Below are 21428 nucleotides of genomic sequence, written 5' to 3'. Positions count from 1 at the left end.
CCAGATTCATCTGGCCTCTGCCAGGACCCTCTCCGCACTCGTCCCAAGAATTCTCACAGAGGCCTCTTTGTTCATTGCCCAATGCCGTGCCAGCGGGCCCGCAGATCCCCGCATCTGCCTCATGCAGTGCACAGCAGGCAACACCAAGTAGGGAGCAGGCAGCTGCCCCTCCGGCTGTCGGTCAGGAGCTGTGAGCGTCCACCGCAGCCAGCGGCAACATGAAGCAGCAGATAGGTCCCGCCACCAGGCAGCACCTCGCGGTCCACTGCTATCTGTTCAGCCTCCGACAGCGTTCAATATATGACACAGTTCAGGAGGCCTGACACGACCCTTAGGCAGCCGGCTCTTCTCGTAGTCTCCTTCCCACAACGGAGTTCCTCTTACTTGCGTGTCTCTGCCGCTTGAGCGTATCTGGCCGGGCCTGTCTTTCCTCACGTTTGGTTCCTGCAGAGCAGCACCGAAGGTGCTCCAGCCCCCGTCCTGTTGCTGTGCGAGGCGTAGATCTCATTCCCCAGGGGGGTCAGAAGGCTGGGCGATCGGGCTACTCAGCCCAGGAATTCAGGAGATGTTATCGGCCGGGGTGTAGTCCCAGGGTCCAGCGCGTTCTCGGTCACGTTCTCCTCGCACCTGCTCCAATTGCGATTTTCAGAGCTGCTCGGCGGCACTTGCAGACCACCGCTGTGTCCCCCCTGATGTAGGCTGCCTGCGGTGCCGAATGCATTGTCGCTATGGCAGTGTGTACCGCAGTTATATGACACGATTCGTAGCAGGCCGGTCGCAGCGCCCAGCTAACACGTCCGCCATGCTTGGGAGTCTGGGCCACGCCACGCCCCGTCTAGGAAATGTGACTTTATATGTATTTTAGATAATCTTTTTTTATCCAATGTATTTTATGTACGCTTTTTTTGAACGATTACCGAATAAAGCACTTTTTCTTGAATTAAGGCATCCACAGGAAATTTTAAAAGGATTTTGGGAAGTTATTTTGGGTCACCTTAAACAGGGATTTTCTGAAATCCCACTTCCTGCCAGTTCTCAAACTACTAACCAGTTCATTATATCATTATTTACCATGATAAGGGGAACCGGCAAGTGAGGTTCTCTGGAGCAGCTGTGGCTGTCAGATGTTCTTTAAGATGGCAAGTGGGCTTTCTCTGGACCAGCTTGGCTGACAAATGTTGTTTAAGATGCTCAACATATCTACTGAAATGCCTGGTCATTTGGTCTTTTGGTCTTTTGATACTTATTGGATGTGATTCTTTGTCATGTTGCTCACAAGTCCGGCATTCTGACACTCGAGAAGATCAAGTGTAAGACATTTGTCAATCTGATTCTTTTAGGACAGTTCGCATTCTTAGTCTAAGTGGTACCTGGCAAAGACTGTTCAGGGTGTGAGGTGAGATTTGCATGTGTTTGCTATTGGTGGGTGTAGCTGAATTTCTGTCCCTGGTTTGCAAGAACCCTCAAAGCCTCTATGTAGATTTGTACATGTTTAAGATAACTGGGAAGAGGATGTATCCCTTAAGTACTCTTCAAGTAATGTATTAGTAATGATCCAGAAATGTTTCTAAAGTAAATGTAGTCATTTCCGACAAATATTTTCCTCTAAAGGAAAGTGTGGATTTTTGGGTAGGGCTCTCATTAATGATTCTCTGTGATCCAAAGCTTTTATTGACAGGGTTTTTGTAGGATCTAGTATAGAATTTAAGCTCTTATGGTGAAATAAGGTGCAATGTGTGTATTTTGAACATCTGATTTCCTTTGTTTTCTTACTAGACAGTGGGATGAACTACTGGACCCTCGGCTAAACGCAAAACAGAAGGAAGCGGTTTTGGCTATCACAACTCCACTTTCCATAATGCTGCCTCCTGTTCTTATTATCGGTCCCTATGGGACAGGAAAAACATTTACTTTAGCTCAGGCTGTTAAGCACATACTCAAACAACAGGATACCAGGTACTGAGATTCCAAATTGTGTGTACAAGCCAAAATAAAAAATAAAATGCTGGTATTCAATCTTTAAAATGAACATGAGGTCCAGTCAAAGTAAATGTTTGTTTACTCTATTTTCACAGTTTCCAAGGTTAATGATAAATGCAAAACTGAAACCTGTGTTTGCCTTCAGTACAATTTAGTTCACGGTCAGTAGTTGTAACACCAGTAGTTGCTTATGATAAAAAAAATACTTTTTTCAGTCCTGAATGTAAGCAGTGCATTTATTTTATATGCTGCAACTTTTCTGATACATTGGGGCAAGATTCTACATATATTTTCCAATATGCAAGTGTGTAAGTAATTAACACAAACCAGAGCCAGATCAGTGCCTGTTGATGCCGATCCTAGCGCCAATAGCACCCTTGGGTCCTGGGCCGGATCCTAAGCCATGTTTTGAAGGACTAGCAATGGAGGAAGATTGAGAGGGATCGCTGGGCCCTTTACAAGACCAGCCAGAGCAAGAAACGGACTAGTATGAGGAGTTGGGTGAGGGCATTGTACAGGACACCTCTTCAGATTCTGGTCTTCTTTCTCCCATCACTGGGGCTACAGAGGAGGGAGCTTCTTATGGCATGGTGGTATGAAGGGCAGCTGAAGTCCTGGACCTTCAGCTCCCTGTTGTAGCAGTCAAGACAAACACCTTGACAGAGGTCCTGCAGCCGTGTGTCTCCTCCTTTGAACCCCTCCTTTCTTTCAGTCAGTGCTTGACAGATGTCATACTGGGAACCTGGTCCAAGCCCAGCACAGGGGCTCCTATGATTAGGACAATTGCCTGCTGCCATTGCCCTGCACCAGACGATCCACTTTTCCTCACCAACCACCCTACCCCCAAGAGCTTTGTGGACCAAGCCGCTACATCTCAGGGCATGTTACCTTCCGTACCCCCGGATAGGGAATCCAAGAGGCTGGATAGTTGGGCAAAAATGTTTTTTCTTTCACCAGCCTTGCGTCGCTGTCCATGCACACTGCATGCCTATTAAGCCATTACTCCCACTACCTGCAGGAATCTGTTGTACAAGTGCTGGCACAGGTCCCAGAATTGGCTTGGCATTTGCTCCCAAGCAGTATCAGATGGGAGAGATGTGGCAAAGTTCGGCATTTGTTGTGGGCTTGACACCATCTACTGGCTGGGCAGAGCAATTTCATGATAGTGCCCTTTCAATGCCATGCCTGGCTGAGAAATTCTGGCTTTTCTGGGAATGTCCATATTTCCCTCATGAACATACCCTTTGATGGCACCTGTCTCTTTAGAGACAATGCAGACATGACCCTTGAGCACTTTAAGGACTCACAAGCTACTGTCAAGTCCTTGGGCCTCTCAGTGGCCACACGTCCCCTGTGTGCTTTTCGCCCCTTTCGTGGCTACGGAAGGGGATTTCAGCTGCACCAGCCATACCCCAGCCACAAGACTCCACAATTTCAGCAACCTCTGTGCATCTCATTGCGACCCCTTGGTCCGGGTGGCCAGAAGTCAGGTCAGTCCACCACCCCCGCACCCTCAGCCTCCAAACCCTCCTAGTACGCCCCTTCAAAATCATGGAAGGCCAGTTGATGGCAGGTTCAGCCATCACCTCCACATTTGGCAAAACATCAGGTCGGATAGGTGGGTTCTTTGGATGGTCTAAGGGAATCCCCTTGAAGACTGCCCCTCCCTCCATGCCTCCAACTTATTACCAGCTGACGGAGTATCACCTGACTCTGCTTCAGGAGGAAGTCACTACTCTCTTGACCAAGAGAGCCATAGAGAGGGTTCCGTCACCAGAAGTAGGCTGTGGTTGCTATTCCCGCTACTCTCTGGTCTCAAAGACGGAAAAGGGCAACACCCTATCCTAGATCTGTGAACCCCCAACTACTTCCTCAAAAAGAAAAAGTTTAATATGCTCACTCTGGCTCGTGTTTTGTCTGCCCTAGATCAGGAGACTGGATGGTAGCCTTGGCCTTGCAGGACGCCTATTTTCACATTCCCGTCGGCTCTACTTGTGGTAGGCCATGAGCACTTTCTGTTCACAGTGCTTCTCTTTGGCCTCTCCAGCAACCCTCGGGTGTTCACCAAGGTGATGGCAATACTCTCAGCTCATCTGCGCAGATCAGGGGCCCCAGTTTTCTCCTACCTCGATGACCAGCTGTTGAAGGCAAACTCGCACCAGGCTGTCGTCTCCCGCCTACAGACTATGGCGGACCTCCTGCATTCTCTGGGGTTCTCTATCAACGTGCCTAAGTCACACCTAACTCCTTTCAGGCGCTTCCTTTCATCAGAGCTGTTCTGGATACAGTGTTGTTTCGGGCCTATCCTACAGGATACTCAGGATGAGATACCGATGTTTCAGCCTCTGTCCTGGATTTCGTTGAGAATGACTTTGAGGCTGTTGGGCCTCATGGCCTCCTGCATCCTGCTTCTGACCAGATGGCATATGCAGGCTCTGCAGTGGGACCTCAAGTTCCAATGAGCGCAGCATCAGGGGAGTCTCTGTATATGACCTATAGTGGTGGCTGACCAACTGCAATTGGGTCAGAGGCAGACCCCTCGCCCTTTCCCAACCAGGTAACAGTAGTGACTCCTGAGATGGGGTGGCCATCTGGGAGAGGTGGAGATCAGAGCACTCTGGTCTCTGGCAGAATCTGTACTCCACATGAGCTTACCAGAGTTCAGAGTGATTTCCTTGGCATTTAAAGCATTCTTCCTTCAGGCAAGGGAAAGCTGGTTGAAGTGTTCACAGTCAACACCACCTCCATATGGTACTGCAACAAACCGGGCCTGGTGGGGTCGTGGATCCTTGGTCAAGAGGCCTTCATCTCTGGACAAGGCTGGAACAGCAGGACATATCCCTGGTGGTTCAACACCAAGAAGTTTACTTGATCGTCAGGGCAGACTAACTCAGGCATCAATGCCTAGCGGATCACAAATGGTGTCTCAATCCGGAGGTGGCTCGAGGTCTCTTTCAGCAGTCGGGAGAGCCTTTGTTAGATATGTTCGCCTCTGCTGGAAACACGCAATGACAGAAATTTTGCGTTTTGGAGTTTCCAGGGCGGTTGGAGACTCTTTTTGTCTTGAGTGGAACTCAGGCCTCCTATATTCACCCAGACCATTCGTGCCCAGAGTGCCAAGAAGATCAGGAGTGACTGGGCTGAAGCCATTCTTGTGGCTCCAGACTGGGCACGAGAGTCTGGTGTCCCGAGCTTCTCCAGTTGAGCATCGAGTCCCCGATCAGGCTGTCCCTTCTGGAGGATCTTCTGTTGCAGCAGCAGGGGAAGGCCCTCCACTCGAACCTGTAAACTCTACGTTACCTTGCGTGGAGATTGAGCGGCGCCAGTTTATAGCATTCGACCTTCCTCCTGAAGTCGGTAGTGTTGTCTTGGCAGCCAGGCGTCCTTTTCCCAAGACTGTGTATGGCTGCTGGTGGCACAAATTTGTAAAATATTGTACAGAAAGATCTATTGACCTTCTTTCTGCTTCCCTCTCTCAAGTCCTTCTCTATATTTTGACTGTTGCCGAGCAGGGCTCTGCTCTGGGCACTCTCAAAAAGATCTGCAAGTGTAGGCTAGCACACCTGATTATGTCAATAACTTTGTGTATCTATTGCTGTTCCTCTATTGATCAGTGAGCACCCTCATATGGGGATTGCCCAACCCCCTTAGTGAAATTCTCTGTCGAGGCCAGGTGTCACCTGGTCTATGAGATGCTCAACCCTAGTCCCTAAGGCTTCAGAAATTAAAGGCGAATATAACCTGTGGTCATCAGTTTATAATCAAAAATAATAATCGAAGGTTGAGGAGGAACATGGCGGCAGCAGGATAGCTGCCGTGGTGCTCCGCTCTAGGCTCCTGCGGAGCTCTTAGTTTTTGCTCGTAAAACCCGAGGACTCTCGAAGACTTTTCACCGCTTTCAATGAATTTCCTGTGTACCTAGCAATACTTACTAAATAACAAGAGAAAACCCCTTTTTTTCCAAAAGTTTCCTCGGACCGATTACTACGGTCTCTCTTCGCTCTCCATGCTTGTTCACAGCGGCGTGCTCAGAGAGTCAGCGTTCGTCGGAGTTCTTTCACGTTGCTCACCAGCGGCTCTGCACCAGACTCGGACTCTGACTCCGGCGGCGCTTTGGAAGTGGCATCTAGCCGCCCTGGAGCTGCGTCGTGCGAGGCAACTGCGGTCCTGTCGCAGGGATATTTGCCCTGAGGATTCAGCAAGAGGAGCAAGCGAGAAAGTCCAGAACGTCCAGAAGGATTTTGCAGCGGCTCTCAGCGTTGAGAAACCTGCGGCAGCAGCAGTAGATTCTGATGCATTGGAGTTAGCCGCAGTAGCAGCAAGTCCCGGTTCAACGGAGTTGAAGTCAGCAGAGACTGAGGTGAAGGGGGGGCAAGGTGGGGGTAGAGGTCTGAAGTCACAAGCAGCCACAATTGACAAAGGGCTGAACTCAGGTACAGGTGCTAGCCGGAGTGACAGCAGTCTTGTAAAAAACGCACGTTCTTTCTTCCTTAGAAGCCACGGATTAAATCAAGGGGAGCCTCCTCCAACCCTGCATGAAATTGCCACTAACAAAGGTTATAGTGGCAAAAAATCTAATAAACATCAAAGCATACCCCAAAGGAAAGGGGGAAAAGGGGGGAAATATAGGTGGAAGAAAGGGGGACCCTTAGCTTTGGATACCAGGCTGGAGTCTGAACAGGAGGTACAGGACAATACTAGATCTAGCTGTAACACAATAAGATTCCTTCAAAAACTTCCTGTTATCGTTCCTCTGAGGCTAAACCTAAACAAGCAAAAAAATCGAAGTTATTAAAAACTATCTTAGATTCAGGCTCCAAGATAACGCCCGCATTGCGGTCATATTTTAGGGCCATTCCCCAGGTTTTAGACCTGGCGCAGAGTAATCCCTCTCCTTCTTTATCCTCTCATATAACTCCCAACACACCAACACCTGATAGTTTGGCTCTTATAGATCCAAGAACACGAAATATGGAGGAAGAGGCTCGTAATGGAGGTCATCTTGGGGTGAAGGGTAGTGACTTCACAGATATCGGATCAACAGATCTTAGCTTAACCACTTTGCCTAAGGGGATATCTGCAGATCAGACTCTGGAGGAGGGTAACAGTTGTAGTAACTCCCTAGTTCTTTGTGATACTGCTATAACTGCTATAACTCCTGAGGTATCAATCAGTAATGCTGGAGAAGAGACCTGTAGCCTCCCTAGTGAGCATATTTGCCTGGAGGAGGATATTAGACCTGAGATAGAAGAGTGTGGAAGTCAACTATCTGAATCTTCTCTAAGCATAAATCAGAATATCCTGTCACAAATTGTCCACGGCCCTACTCCCAGTCCTAGTCCTGACTCACCGATGGGCTTTTCTGCCTGCGCCATTGAAACACCCTCAGACCTTTCGCCTTCCTCTATATTATCCATGTTTTCCAAATTATCTGCAGACATTAAACAGGGTTTTGAGGAGTCATCAAAAATTGAGAGAGAGATTAGGTCTTACTGCGAGTCATTACATAACAAGATAGATGGGATTTTTTCAAGAACTGGAGTGTTGGAGGAAACAACTGCTGTTATGTCTCTCGAGTTGGAAAACGTTAAGGAGGACATAGTCAAACTTAAAAAAGAGGACACTGCCCTGGCTCACAGAATGGAGGTGATCGAAAACAATGCGAGGCGTAGCAACATCCACATTTTAAATGTACCAGAAGAAAGGGAAGGATCTGACATTAAGTTGTATATTATTCAACTCCTAAAAACATCTCTCAATTTAACCCACACAGAGGAGGCATGGAATTTAGATATCCAGCGGATCCATAGGGATCCTTTCAGGCGAAACCCAGAGCGGACGAAGCCCCGGAAGATCCTTGTTAACTTTCACACTTTTCAGCTGAAGGATCATATTCTTAACCTGGCCCTTAAACAAAAATCTCTATCAGGGGGAGATTATAACTTTCAAATAAGATCGGACCTATCACGGTCAACCCTTGACAGGCAGTGGGAGTTGGGCAGGAGAATGGAGGCCTTCAGGAAACTGGGTGCAACAGTGCAGTTGACTTTTCCGGCAGCCCTAAAAAATTATGTTGAATAACAAAATGTTCAACATCCGAACAGTTCAGGCTGCAAATGAGCTATTAATGGGTATCGGTACTTCAAAGAGCACTTCTAAGAGCTGAGGGTAGGTCAGGCTGAATTTTTCCTCGGCTAGTTGTTCACTCCTCTTTAGAAACACTTAATAAAAAAAAGGTATAAAACAATAAGAGGGAGAGAGAATAAAAAAAAAAAAGAAAAAAGGGTAGGGAAAGATTAAAAAAAAAAAAAAAAAGCACACACCTGAATGCCGTATGAAAAACTATAGTCTTAAGCATTTCACACTTTGATGAACTCACTTTGATTTTTTTAAGAGTAGTCATAACAGGTTACGAAAGGTTATATTTTAGGTGATTTGCAGACTTTCTCTTCTTTGTCCTCAAATACTATAATCAATAAATGCTTCGTGGGCGCCTAGAAGGGGTTAGGAGTACCATAACCGGAGGAGTTCCGGTTGGACAAACAAGGGTTCCTCAAGGGAGGGTGGGTGGGGATCACGTGGGTGTGGGTCAGGTTAAATAATTATAAAATGTTTCTCATCTCCGAATTGGTTGTTTATAATTCTTAATGATGATTATGCATCTTTGAGATATATTGAGGGTTGCAAGCTTGAAGGGTCTAGCCCCACTAGGTATATTGGATATGAGTTCTATTAAGTTTCTCTCATGGAATGTTAATGGCCTGCGCACCAAACCCAGATCTAACACAATTTTACAATATATACGTGACTTTGATGTGCAGGTCATTATACTTCAGGAGACATATCTGGTTGAGGCTGAAGTACTCGATTTGGCAAATAAAAATAAATGGATAGATCAATTTGTCACCACATCCCAAGCTGTTAATACTAGAGGGGTTACTATCCTTTTTAAAAAGACAATCACCACCAGACTAATTGAGCAAAAAGTAGACCCCACAGGTAGGTGGGCTATTGTGACTGTAATGATAGGTGGTTCTCGTTTTACGATAGTTGGTTATTATGGGCCCAACCGAGATGACCCCTCAGCCCTGATATCATTATTTTCTGAGCTCTTACATTTCCCTGAACCCATCATCATAGCAGGTGACTTTAATATTGTACTCAACCCTGTCTTAGACAAGACTACCTCTAGCAGGCAACATGCTTTGTCTAAATCTAGAGACTTTTTACTGAAAGCGATGTCCCAGTACGGATTTATAGACATTTGGAGAGCAAGGTCAGGGCAGAAAACCGTTTTTTCTTTCCGAAATTATAAATATCGCCATAGGTCTAGGATCGACTTCTTTCTAGTTAGTAGAGTTCTGTCGGACTCAGTGAAGACTGTCACCTACTTGCCATCTCATCTGTCGGATCATTCGTCAGTACTTTTAGATCTTACAGCGCTGGTTCAACCTCCGATTAGGTCATGGTCCATTGACAGATCTCTACTTGCATCTCCAGAGGATCTGGAATATATTAGAGTTGAAGCACATGAATTCTTTAAAGTAAACATTGGTTCTGCTAGCTCCAGCTCTATATGGGACGCTTTTAAATGTACCTTGCGAGGGGTTATCAAGAACAAAACTACGTTCAGAAGGAGACAGTACACCCAAGAAGTCACAACTATAGAGGCTAATATATTGTTGGTTCAAACTGAACTAGAAACCTCTAATAATGTACCAGATTCTTTTATATTAGAGAAACAGGAGGAGTTGCTGAAGCTCAAAGGGGAACTTGCTTCAGTACTTAATCGCCGCATTCTTCAAAGATGGGAAGTAAGTAAACTAGCCCATTTCGAATTTGGTGAAGCGGCAGGGAAGTTATTAGCTTGGAAGTCTAGAACAGACCAGACACGTAATAATATAGGTTCTATAACAACTAGTTCTGGTACTGTATCTTCAGATTTAGAAATAAGAGTAGCTTTTAAAGACTTCTTTCAGTCTATTTACCAGGAGGACAATAATATCTCCCCTGAAACTGTGAAGGCATGGCTTAGTAACATTCCACTGCCATCACTCTCCTCAGAACAAAGTGCCTCTTTGGACCAGGCAATAACAAAAGAAGAGGTTGTAATTGCTATACATATCTGCAGTAGTGGTAAGGCGGCGGGGCCAGACGGCTTGCCCGTCGAGATATATAAACATCTTGCGGGTGATATAGCTCCTTTTCTTGCCACACTATTTAATGAACTTTTGTTGGAGGGAGTTTCACCGCCCACGTCATGGAATGAGGCATCGATTACACTGATTTTGAAACCAGGCAAGGTTCCCAAAGACTGCGGCTCTTATTGCCCCATTTCAATACTTAATGCGGATTATAAGATCTTCACGTCACTCTTGGCTAAGAGGCTGGGACAGGTCGCTCCTTCAGTTCTACATTTCAACCAAAAGGGCTTTGTGAAGGGTCGCCAGCTTTTTGAGCTGACGTATGACCTGATTGGAGCAATAGACATCGCAACTAGCTCCTCATTACCCTTAGCTATTCTTACGCTGGATGCCACCAAGGCCTTCGACAGGGTCAAATGGTTGTACCTGTCGGGGGACTTGGAAAAGTTCGGTGTGGGTCGGGCTTTTCGCAGAGCGGTCGAACTCTTATATCAGAATCCATCTGCCTCGATACTGTTAATGGCGGTTTGACGGAACCATTAGCTATTACAAGGGGCACAAGACAGGGTTGCCCTCTATTGCCCCTGCTCTTTGATCTTTATATCGAGCCGTTTGCTCAGAAAATTCGGGAGGATAATAACATCATACCTTTCAGATATAGAGATTTGGAAAAAAAAGTGTCCCTGTATGTGGACGATATTATGATTATGACTTCTGATATCAGCACAGCGTTTCCCTCAGCCATAAAACTGGCATTAGAATTTGGTAACATCTCTGGTGACCTCTCTATCTTCGTGAGAAGAGGTCGCTCCCCTCACGCTCCCTGGTCGGACTTCGTAGCGCTTGCTCTGACTGCTTGAGCAAATCAGATTGCTGCCTGGGTATCGTAGTGTGACTGCTTGGCAATATTCATTGTGCAGATTAATTATTTTGCGCTCGCATTGCTGGATTGTAAATTACATATATTATTGCTTGATTGCATCGTAGCTCTGATTGCTTGCCTGTTTGTTTAGCGCTGCCATTTTGTTTGTTGTGCCTCGTAGCGAGGCTCCCCAGCACGCACCCGCCTCCCAGCTGCTCCTCCCTCGCCCCCGCCCCCTCCACTATCCACTTATGACAGATGGTGTTTCGTGCAGCGTTCACGCGCAGCGGTCACGCCGAAGGTGCGCCAAAGGTAAGCCCGTCTATGCCCGTCCGCGCCTGGACCGCGCCCAGCGCCAGACCCCCTGGTCCTCGCAATACCCACCCCACTCGCTTAACGTATGACGCCGCCACTCTCCTCGCCCTTAACCCAGGACGCACCCCACAATGCTGTGTAGCTACCCCAGGACACATTCACGGACCATCCGCATGTCACTCATGCAAGTTCGCCTGCATCAGGACCCACACCAAATCACCCTCCTCCAAACACAGCTCCAACTCTAACCACCTGAAGTGCATCCTGCTGAACGTCCGCTCGGTCCACAAACACGCCACTGAACTCTGGGACCTACTCGACACCACATCACCAGACATCGCCTTCCTCACAGAAACCTGGATGAACGCATCATCAGCACCCGACATCGCCACAGCCATCCCGGACGCTTACAAGATCATCCGAAAAGACCGCACCAACCAAACAGGAGGAGGCATCGCCATCGCCCATAAGAACACCATCCGAATCACAACCAGCTCCGACGATAACCTCGCGACCGCCGAACACCTTCACTTCCAGATCCACACCGACCCCAGGACCACACTCAGAGGCACCCTCATCTACAGACCACCAGGAACCCGCACACAATTCAACAAAGACATCACTGACTTCGTCAGCCCACATGCTCTCACCTCCGAGAACTACATTTTACTGGGAGACCTCAACTTCCACCTGGAAAAGAATAACGACAACAACACCACCACCCTTCTTGACAACCTGACCAATCTCGGACTTAAACAACTTGTTAACACCCCCACCCACCTTGCCGGACACACGCTTGACCCTATCTTCACCTCCAGCAAACCCATCTCCTTCGACCACACCACGGCTCTCCATTGGACGGACCACAGCTGCGTTCACTTCAGCTACAAAAAGACCACGACCCACATCCCACCACAACCTATTCCTCGAAGAAACTGGAACAAAATCACCACCGACCAACTCTTCACATCGCTTAGCCAAAACCCCCCCCGCCATATCATCGGACCCAAACCAAGCTGCCATCAATCTCACACAATGGATCACCCACAGCGCCGACAAATTAGTACCCTTGAAAAACCACCAGATCAAACAAGGCAGCAAAAAGGCCCCTTGGTTCAACGATGACCTTAAGAAATCCAAGAAGCTATGTCGTACCCTCGAGAAAACCTGGAGGAAAAACCCAACCTCTGACAACCTGACCACCTTCAAGGACGCCACCCGCAAACACCACCAACTGATCCGATCCACCAAGAAATAAGCATTCAAGGACCGACTCGACAACAACACCCACAACAGCAAAGAATTATTCAACATCGTCAAAGAATTTACCAACCCCACTGCCGGCTCCAACGACATCACTCCCTCCCAAGACCTCTGCGACTCCTTATCCTCTTTCTTCCACAACAAAATCGCCGACATTCATAACAGCTTTAGAAACCTGTCCGAAGAACAACCCACTCCACCCACCTCCGAACCAAAACAGCACTCTCACAACCTTTGCGCCTGGAACCCAATCACGACTGAAGACACCATCCGCCTGATGAACTCCATCCACTCAGGATCACCAACCGACCCATACCCCCACCACATTTTCAACAAAGCAGACTCCATCAGCGCACCCCGTCTCCGCGATATCATCAACTGCTCCTTCAACTCCGCCACCTTCCCAGAAAGCTGGAAACATGCCGAACTTAGCGCCCTTCTGAAGAAACCCACAGCGGACCCCTCTGAACTTAAGAACTACCGCCCCATCTCACTCCTCCCCTTCCCGGCCAAAGTCATCGAGAAAGCTGTCAATAGTCAGCTCGCCGCCTTCCTTGAATCCAACAACTCACTTGACCCCTCACAGTCCGGCTTCCGAGCCAAACACAGCACCGAAACCGCCCTCATCGCTGCTACAGACGACATCCGAAAGTTACTGGACAACGGAGAAACAGTTGCCCTCATCCTACTTGACCTCTCCGCCGCCTTCGACACAGTCTGTCATAACACCCTCATACAACGCCTCAGCAACATCGGAATACATGGAAAAGCGTTGGGACTGGATCATCTCGTTCCTCGCCGGAAGAACCCAGAGAGTCCGCCTCCCCCCATTCAAATCAGAGGCCACCAAAGTCATCTGCGGCGTACCACAAGGGTCATCACTCAGTCCCACCCTCTTTAACGTGTACATGAGCCCCCTCGCATCCATCGCGCGACAACACAACCTCAACATCATCTCCTACGCTGACGACACCCAGCTGATCCTCTCCCTCACCAAAGACCCTAACACCGCTAAAACCAATCTACACGAAGGAATGAAAGATGTAGCCGAATGGATGAAGAACAGCCGTTTAAAACTAAACTCGGACAAAACGGAAGTCCTCATCTTAGGATCTTCCCCCTTGGCTTGGGACGACTCATGGTGGCCACCGGCTCTGGGTACAGCACCCATACCCACAGATCACGCACGTAACCTGGGCTTCATCCTAGACTCCTCCCTATCAATGACCAGACAAGTCAACGCCGTCTCATCATCATGCTTCAACATCCTACGCATGCTCAAAAAAATCTTCCGCTGGATCCCCACCGAAACAAGAAAGACAGTCACCCACGCACTAGTCACTAGCCGACTGGATTATGGAAACACCCTCTACGCCGGAAACACAGCCAAATTACAGAAAAAACTCCAACGCATCCAAAACGCCTCAGCCAGTCTCATTTTGGACATCCCCCGTCAAGACCACATTTCCGGTCATCTGAAAGATCTCCACTGGCTTCCTGTCAACAAGAGAATAACGTTCCGTCTCCTCACCCATGCGCACAAGGCCCTCTACGACATTGGACCCGAATGCCTCAACAAACGTCTATCCTTCTACACACCCACCCGCCAACTACGTTCATCCAATCAAGCCCTCGCCACAATCCCGCGCATCAATAGATCCACCATGGGAGGAAAATCTTTCTCCTACTTGGCGGCCAGGACCTGGAATTCTCTCCCCACTCACCTCCGCCTCACACAGAACCACCTCTCCTTCAGAAAGCAACTAAAAACATGGCTATTCGATAAATAATACACCCACCCTCACTCAAGCGCCTTGAGACCCCCTGGGTGAGTACTGCGCTATACAAATTATTGAACTTGAACTTGCTATGAAGTCAATGCCACTAAAACTGAGGTTATGGTGTGGAATAGCGCAGTAACTGGGCTGCCTGTGAAACCCTGCAATAACTTGAGATATCTGGGCGTGAGAATCGTTAAGGATATTAATTTGATAACTTCTACAAACTTTACTTTAGTCGCTAAGGAATGTAGGAAGTTGATGGGCTCTTGGGGAAATCTCCCATTGACACTCTTGGGACGCTCAAATTTAGTTAAAATGTCCATTTTGCCTAAGTTGACTTTTATTTTTAATAGTATACCACTATATTTTGAGCCAGCATTATTTTCTAAGATGCAGAGTGATATATCTAAATTTGTTTGGAAGAATAAAAATATAAGAATAACCTGGAAGAAACTAAGGCGTCGAAGGGAGAAGGGTGGGCTGGCCGGCCCAGACCTTCAGATCTACGCTTGGGCCTTTCAAATGACAAATGCCAGAATGCTGTTAAAAACACCATCAAACCAGGACATTGGGTTGATGTTTACAACATTATTACAGTGTGAAGGACTAGGGCAGTCTGGGTTCCTCTTTAAGTTTGGAGACCCCAAATTTTTAAAGAAAATTAAACTTAAGGTGTTGCAGGGCCTAGCAAAAACTTGGTATAATTTGAGTCACTACTAAAATAGGGTATTATTCGAACAGATCTCCTATATGGGATCTCCCTGCTCCTCCGGGTTGGGCTAATGATACATTGATAAGTCCATTAATTGATGCTGGAGTTCTAACATGGGGTGACTTGTTTGTGGAGGGGGACATGCTTTCTTGGGAACATCTAGTAAGCAAGGTGGGCCCCAATTTCTCCAGATTTAAGTTCCTACAAATCTCAAGTTGGGCACAAGCATATACAGCGGAGGTTTCACGTCGCCTTCAAATGCCCCTCGGAGGAAGCTCTCAACTGGAATCTTCTTTACTTGACAAAATACCTGCACTGAAGGAGGTTGCCTTCTTATATAACCTAATCTTAGAGGAGATAGACAGAGAATTCCATCTGCCAGATCAACTATGGGGTTCCCTGTTACCTTCTGTTAATTTGCAGGAACTATGGCTAGCCTCTTGTAATGTTCTTTGGGATATAGTTAAACCAGCTTGGCTCCGGAGAAAACACCTGTATACCCTCCATAGAGCTTACTATTCCCCTCAGAGACTGTCGAAATTTTCAACAGGGGAACCAGTGGCATGCGCCCGGTGTGGTCAAGTGGCAGCCTCGGATGCACACATGTTCTATGACTGTCCACATTTAACATCTTATTGGCACTCACTAGCCAATAAATTAACATCTTCAACAGGCTCTATAGTGGACATAGATCTTCGGCTTGTAATATTTGGAGTAGTAGATCGGAAGCAAAGTTCAAATAATAACCTTTTATTCAACTCTATGTTGGTGGCCCGACGAGAAATCTGTAAACGTTGGAAAGAGGCGTTGCACGACTGGTGCTCTTCTATGCTACAATTATCAAAAATGGATCTTTCCAGGGCCGGAAAATCAGATAAACGAACATTTTGGCAGAAACTTGATTGGTCCCAATAAATTGAGCTGAGTCCCCCCCCCCCCCCCGCCCCCCAGTTCCAATGATTACGAAGCCATGATACACCCTTTCTGCTAGAACATCTTCGCTGTTTTACTAGGCGACTTGGTGAATAAAGCAATGGTGGTAACAGGCTAAATGGCAAAATATCTGTTCAACCGTAAGCAGGGTGTAAGGAAATGACGGGAGACGACCTGCTGAAGGTTTTTTTTTTTGACGGAGTCACATCACAACAATACCCTTGCCAGTCCTCGACTGAGACATCATCTCGTTATCTTATGTCATCTCTCCCTGTCCATTGGTATGGCGGATTGAAGTCATGGTGGAGATGAGGAACACAAAAAAAAAGAAAAAAAAAAGAATAATAATCGAAATCAATCACAAACAGTGTTTCTTTAAATATATCTTTAACTGCTTCAGTTATTACTTCAACACTTTATGCAAGTGAAAACAAAGTATACATATGCTCAGTTGCACTATCAAAACGTGTCTTAAACAACAAACAATAAGACATTGAACTGTTGATTAAAACATCACAAACATAAAACCCAATGCATTTCGGGTCTGTGTCGACCCTTCTTCAGGGGTAACTAATGATAATGCTGATTTCAGGTTGTTATCACAATAAACAAAATTTCTCTTTTGAGGTTCGTCGTAGCTGTATTTTGTGTGGTCCGTTCCAAAGGCAATGAAAATAACATACATCAAAAAACATATATCAGAAAATATTTGATTTGTGGGTTGCTGGTTATCTTACATCGGATCAATGGGGGTATTTGCACATGCGGGGGTTCCCTGTGTTTTGAGGTCAAGTATCCACCTTATCGGTGTGTGATCGCGAAACCCAAGTGAAATAGAACCGGGAATATTCCCTACTCAAGATTTGTTTCAACAAGAAACCACCAAAAAGTTTCGCACAAAGGTGCCTGACTCCTCTGTTAAGGCTCGGTTCCTCCTACCAAGTGTAAACATATTAATGGTTAGAATGTCAGTGGATCGTACTACTGTGTACCACCTCAAACTTAAATTGAAGTGAACCTGTACCTTTCCTGTTGACACGTGAACGTGTATAATGCGATATCGTCCTCCGTAACAAACTGCGTGGGACCTCTCGCGTTCTGTCGGTCTTGGCGTGCTCCACTGAACTGTGAATGAGCGCCCGCCTTCCTTGCCTACAAAGGTTTCAGAAACCCCAAGTTAATAACGTCCTGCTTAAGAGCCACATTAGCCACGATGCTGGAGTCAAAAAGTCTTTGCCTCTAGTTACCTTCAAGATTGTTGATGCTGCTTAACACACCGCCATACGTCTTCTACACACATTCCCCTTCCGTATCTCGCCAAATCGACACGCCCATGACGCTGTGCGTTACTTGTGTACCTCCCTCGATCAAAAATAACTTTATTGATACAACGAGACTACGTCCATGTCGCGGAGCAGTAATGCTCAAAATTCACCTTATGATGAACCAGGACTTGAAGTCCCACGAAATGTGTTTGAAAACGGCTTCCGAATTTATACCAAGAACAAGTTCTGTCTAAGCCCTTCTTACTAAAGAAGCGTCCGTTATTCATGGTACCTATTATCTGCTGGAAACCTATGAACCCTACCGCTGTATAGTATGCGATAAACCGTTATTGCCCCCTTACGGGTAGCTGTTGTTGCGACATGGACGTAGTCTTGTTGTATCAATAAAGGTATTTTTGATCTAGGAAGGTACACAAGTAACGCACATCGTCATGGGCGTGTCGATTCGGCGAGATACGGAAGGGGAATGTGTGTAGAAGACGTATGGCGGTGTGTTAAGCAGCATCAACAATCTTGAAGGTAACTAGAGGCAAAAACTTTTTGACTCCAGCATCGTGGCTAATGTGGCTCTTAAGCAGGACGTTATTAACTTGGGGTTTCTGAAACCTTTGTAGGCAAGGAAGGCGGGCACTCATTCACAGTTCAGTGGAGCACGCCAAGACCAAGAGAACGCGAGAGGTCCCGCGCAGTTTGTTACGGAGGACGATATCGCATTATACACGTTCACGCGTCAACAAGAAAGGTACAGGTTCACTTCAATTTAAGTTTGAGGCGGTACACAGTACGATCCACAGACATTCTAACCATTATTATGTTTACACTTGGTAGGAGGAACTGAGCCTTAACAAAGGAGTCCGGCACCTTTTTGCGAAACTTTTTGGTGGTCTCTTGTTGAAACAAAAAGTGAGTAGGGAATATTCCTGGTTCTATTTCACTTGGGTTTCGCGATCACACACCGATAAGGTGGATACTTGACCTCAAAACACAGGGAACCCCCGCATGTGCAAATACCCCCATTGATCCGATGTAAGATAACCAGCAACCCACAAATCAAATATTTTCTGATATGTTTTTTGATGTATGTTATTTTCAGTGCCTTTGGAACGGACCACACAAAATACAGCTACGACGAACCTCAAAAGAGAAATTTTGTTTATTGTGATAACAACCTGAAATCAGCATTATCATTAGTTACCCCTGAAGAAGGGTCGACGCAGACCCGAAATGCATTGGGTTTTATGTTTGTGATGTTTTGATCAACAGTTCAATGTCTTAATGTTTGTTGTTTAAAACACGTTTTGATAGTGCAACTGAGCATATGTATACATTGTTTTCACTTGCATAAAATGTTGAAGTAATAACTGAAGCAGTTAAAGATATATTTAAAGAAACACTGTTTGTGATTGATTTCGATTATTATTTTTGATTATAAACTGATGACCACAGGTTATATTCGCCTTTAATTTCTGAAGCCTTAGGGACTAGGGTTGAGCATCTCATAGACCAGGTGACACCTGGCTTTGACAGACACTCTCAAAAAGTACCTTTCGGCATGCTCTGCCTTTTTGAGGCTTCTAGACCAACCCTTTTTATTTAAATCCCCTATTGTAATTAGATTTGGCTTGTACATATGTTTCCACCTACCCCTTCATCCTGCCTCAGTGGGACCTTAACTTGATTCTCACCTTCCTGATGTGTGCTCTGTTTGAACCTTAACACGACTCCCCCCTCCGGCTGCTTATCATTAAAACAGCCTTTTTAGTGGCAAAAACATCTGCCTGGAGGGTGAGCAAATTGCAGGCTCTTTCATCCAAGCCTCCTTACCTGGTAAGTTGGTGCTTTGCACTAGGGCCACTTTCTTACCGAAAGTGGTAACACCTTTCCACATTGGGCAGTCTGTCACACTACCCACTTTATACTCTCCTCCGCATCCCTCCAAAGAAGAAGAGCGACTCCACTGGCTGGACTCAGAAAGAGCATTGTCATTCTACCTCGACGGCACAATGACTTCCGGGTGGAGGACCAACTCTTCGTGGGGTATGTGGGAGCGAAGAAGGGTCGTGCAGTGCAGAAAAGGATGATATCTCGAAGTGTCGGCCTTTGCATCCAAATCTGCTATGCTCTTTCCATAAAAGAAGCCTCCTGAAGCTTAAGGGCTTATTCTAGCAGATCTAAGGCTGCTACCACAGCGTGGAGTCTCTGTCCTCGACCTTTGTCAGGCAGCAACGTGGGCATCTTTGCACATATTCACCAAGCACTATTGGCTGAACAGTCGAGTCCACAGGGATTGCCTTTTTGGACCCTCTCCCCTGCAGGACTTCCTGGTCTAAACTTGTCCTCAGTCCGTCCTTACCTACCCAACCTCCTTACACTGTGGACAGGTTTCTAGGGTCAGTGCTGTTCCCTTTCATAACCCTAGGTGTTGAGAACCACACCAATGTCAGTGCACTGCATCGCTCTGAGCTCATTGCGTAGTATGTTGTGAAAAGTAAATCACTTCTGCGTACCGAGGTGGTGCCTATATTGGTGACGCGGACGTCCATGGAGGAGACGACGCAGACAATGTCACACATAGCTGACTGACACCACCTACATGGACGCAAGGGTATTGCTCGAAGAAAAATCTTCCGGATCCAGTCTGACACCTGGAAAATACAAAAGTAATGAATCTGCATCTAGGCATTATCGAAGGTAAGTAACTTGTCCTTTAAAGACCAAGCGTGAATGCCTCCTATATAACATACAGAAAACATAATCAATGCAGCTGGTGTGGAAATAGTAACCACAATCGCATTGGATGGGTCTCGATCTCTTTTGGCTGCAACAGATTTTTCTTTGAAGGACAAAAACCTTCACCCACCCTTAATTGACATGCTTAATCATAGGGTTCCTCGCCTGTGATTCATGGTATGGGCTACAACTTCCCCAAAGGGGAAGGAGATTTTAATGGGATGCCGGTTAGCTGGTCTGGATTGAAATCCCTACATAAGCTGATGATGTGGGTGGGTTGTGCAGAGTGCAAATGTAACAAAAGAAAGATACTAAGACTAAAACTCTCTCTTGGACTACAAATCACTTCATCAGTTGTCCTAAAAGGGTAGAGTAAAACTAAACTGGGTGAGAAAACTGAATTGTGGTGCCGCAACATGTTTCTACCACTTTCCAAACACTATAATGAGTTATAAGGCATTGTTCATGATAGTGTCTGCAGTCACTCTGCCACTAATTAAGGATGATAATTTATATACAATAAGACAAAGGAGTACAATCAGTCTTTTTTGTGAGGGTATCGACCTTTGCCTTCATCATCAATTGTGAGGTGATTACCTCAACTCGAAGAAACAGAAATGTACAGGGTATCAGGTTTGTTGTTGCTTCTTTGGGTTCTTTCTGGTTGAGGAGACGTGTTTCTCCCATTGATGATCTTTTCTCTTTCCAAAACCTTCTACAGAAGAAGTTCAGTTTCGAGACTAACACAAATCAAGGTTTTTTTTTTCAGGAGAAACCAGCTTGCCAAATTGGCCCTTTAGTTCTGTAGTAGGGGATCTCTGTGTATAGTCATAATCTAGTGAATAGTCCCGCCCATGTGCGTGGACCCCAGAGCAATCAAAAATAATCTCTTAAGTTGTCCTCAGTGCAGTCCTGCATAGACATTTAAGAGAAAATTACAGACAATAATGCAGCCTATACCTGCAAGGCTACACTGTCCAGTACTTCAACTAGAAATGCAAAGGATATTCCACCAACATCACATTAAACACCGTCTGTTAAGTTTCACGCATAGAGAAACTTCCCCTTCACAAAATCCTTGGAATGATAGAGAGGAAGGGATGGACAGACCAGCCCCCATAGGCTGCCATTATGTGTCTGGAAAAGGGATACCGTGCCTTTAAGGAACTCTCCAGAGACCCTCGGTATCCCATGATGCACAGCAAACTCCTTTTACTTTCAGTTCTTTTTTCCGGCTCCTGCTAGCAGGACCCTGGAGAATTGAGCTCTCCCTTTTTGGGTTTAATTAAAAAATGTTGACACTTTTCAAGTGTTTAGAGTGTTTCACTCGACGTCTACCTACTCCTTCTTTCATTTGCTGGAGTTTTTTGCCAGTTTTTCCCACCTTTTCTGTCAAAAATGCCTGCTTTGTTCGACAGATGC

General features: G+C 46.3%; 1 protein-coding gene across 4 annotated transcripts in view; it reads left to right on the top strand.

Moving 5' to 3' along the window:
* HELZ (helicase with zinc finger) overlaps positions 1-21428 on the top strand; it is a 1775655-nt gene that overhangs the window by 696518 nt on the left and 1057709 nt on the right. For all 4 annotated transcript variants that reach the window (XM_078654323.1, XM_078654320.1, XM_078654322.1 and 1 more), the window contains exon 15: positions 1777-1956. In XM_078654323.1, the coding sequence (XP_078510449.1) occupies positions 1777-1956 (180 nt within the window). The remainder of the gene's footprint in view (positions 1-1776; positions 1957-21428) is intronic.

Source organism: Lissotriton helveticus, chromosome 7 (genome assembly GCF_964261635.1).
Source record: "Lissotriton helveticus chromosome 7, aLisHel1.1, whole genome shotgun sequence".
NCBI classification, from domain to species: domain Eukaryota; kingdom Metazoa; phylum Chordata; class Amphibia; order Caudata; family Salamandridae; genus Lissotriton; species Lissotriton helveticus.
This window is presented reverse-complemented; position numbering and strand designations above follow the sequence as displayed.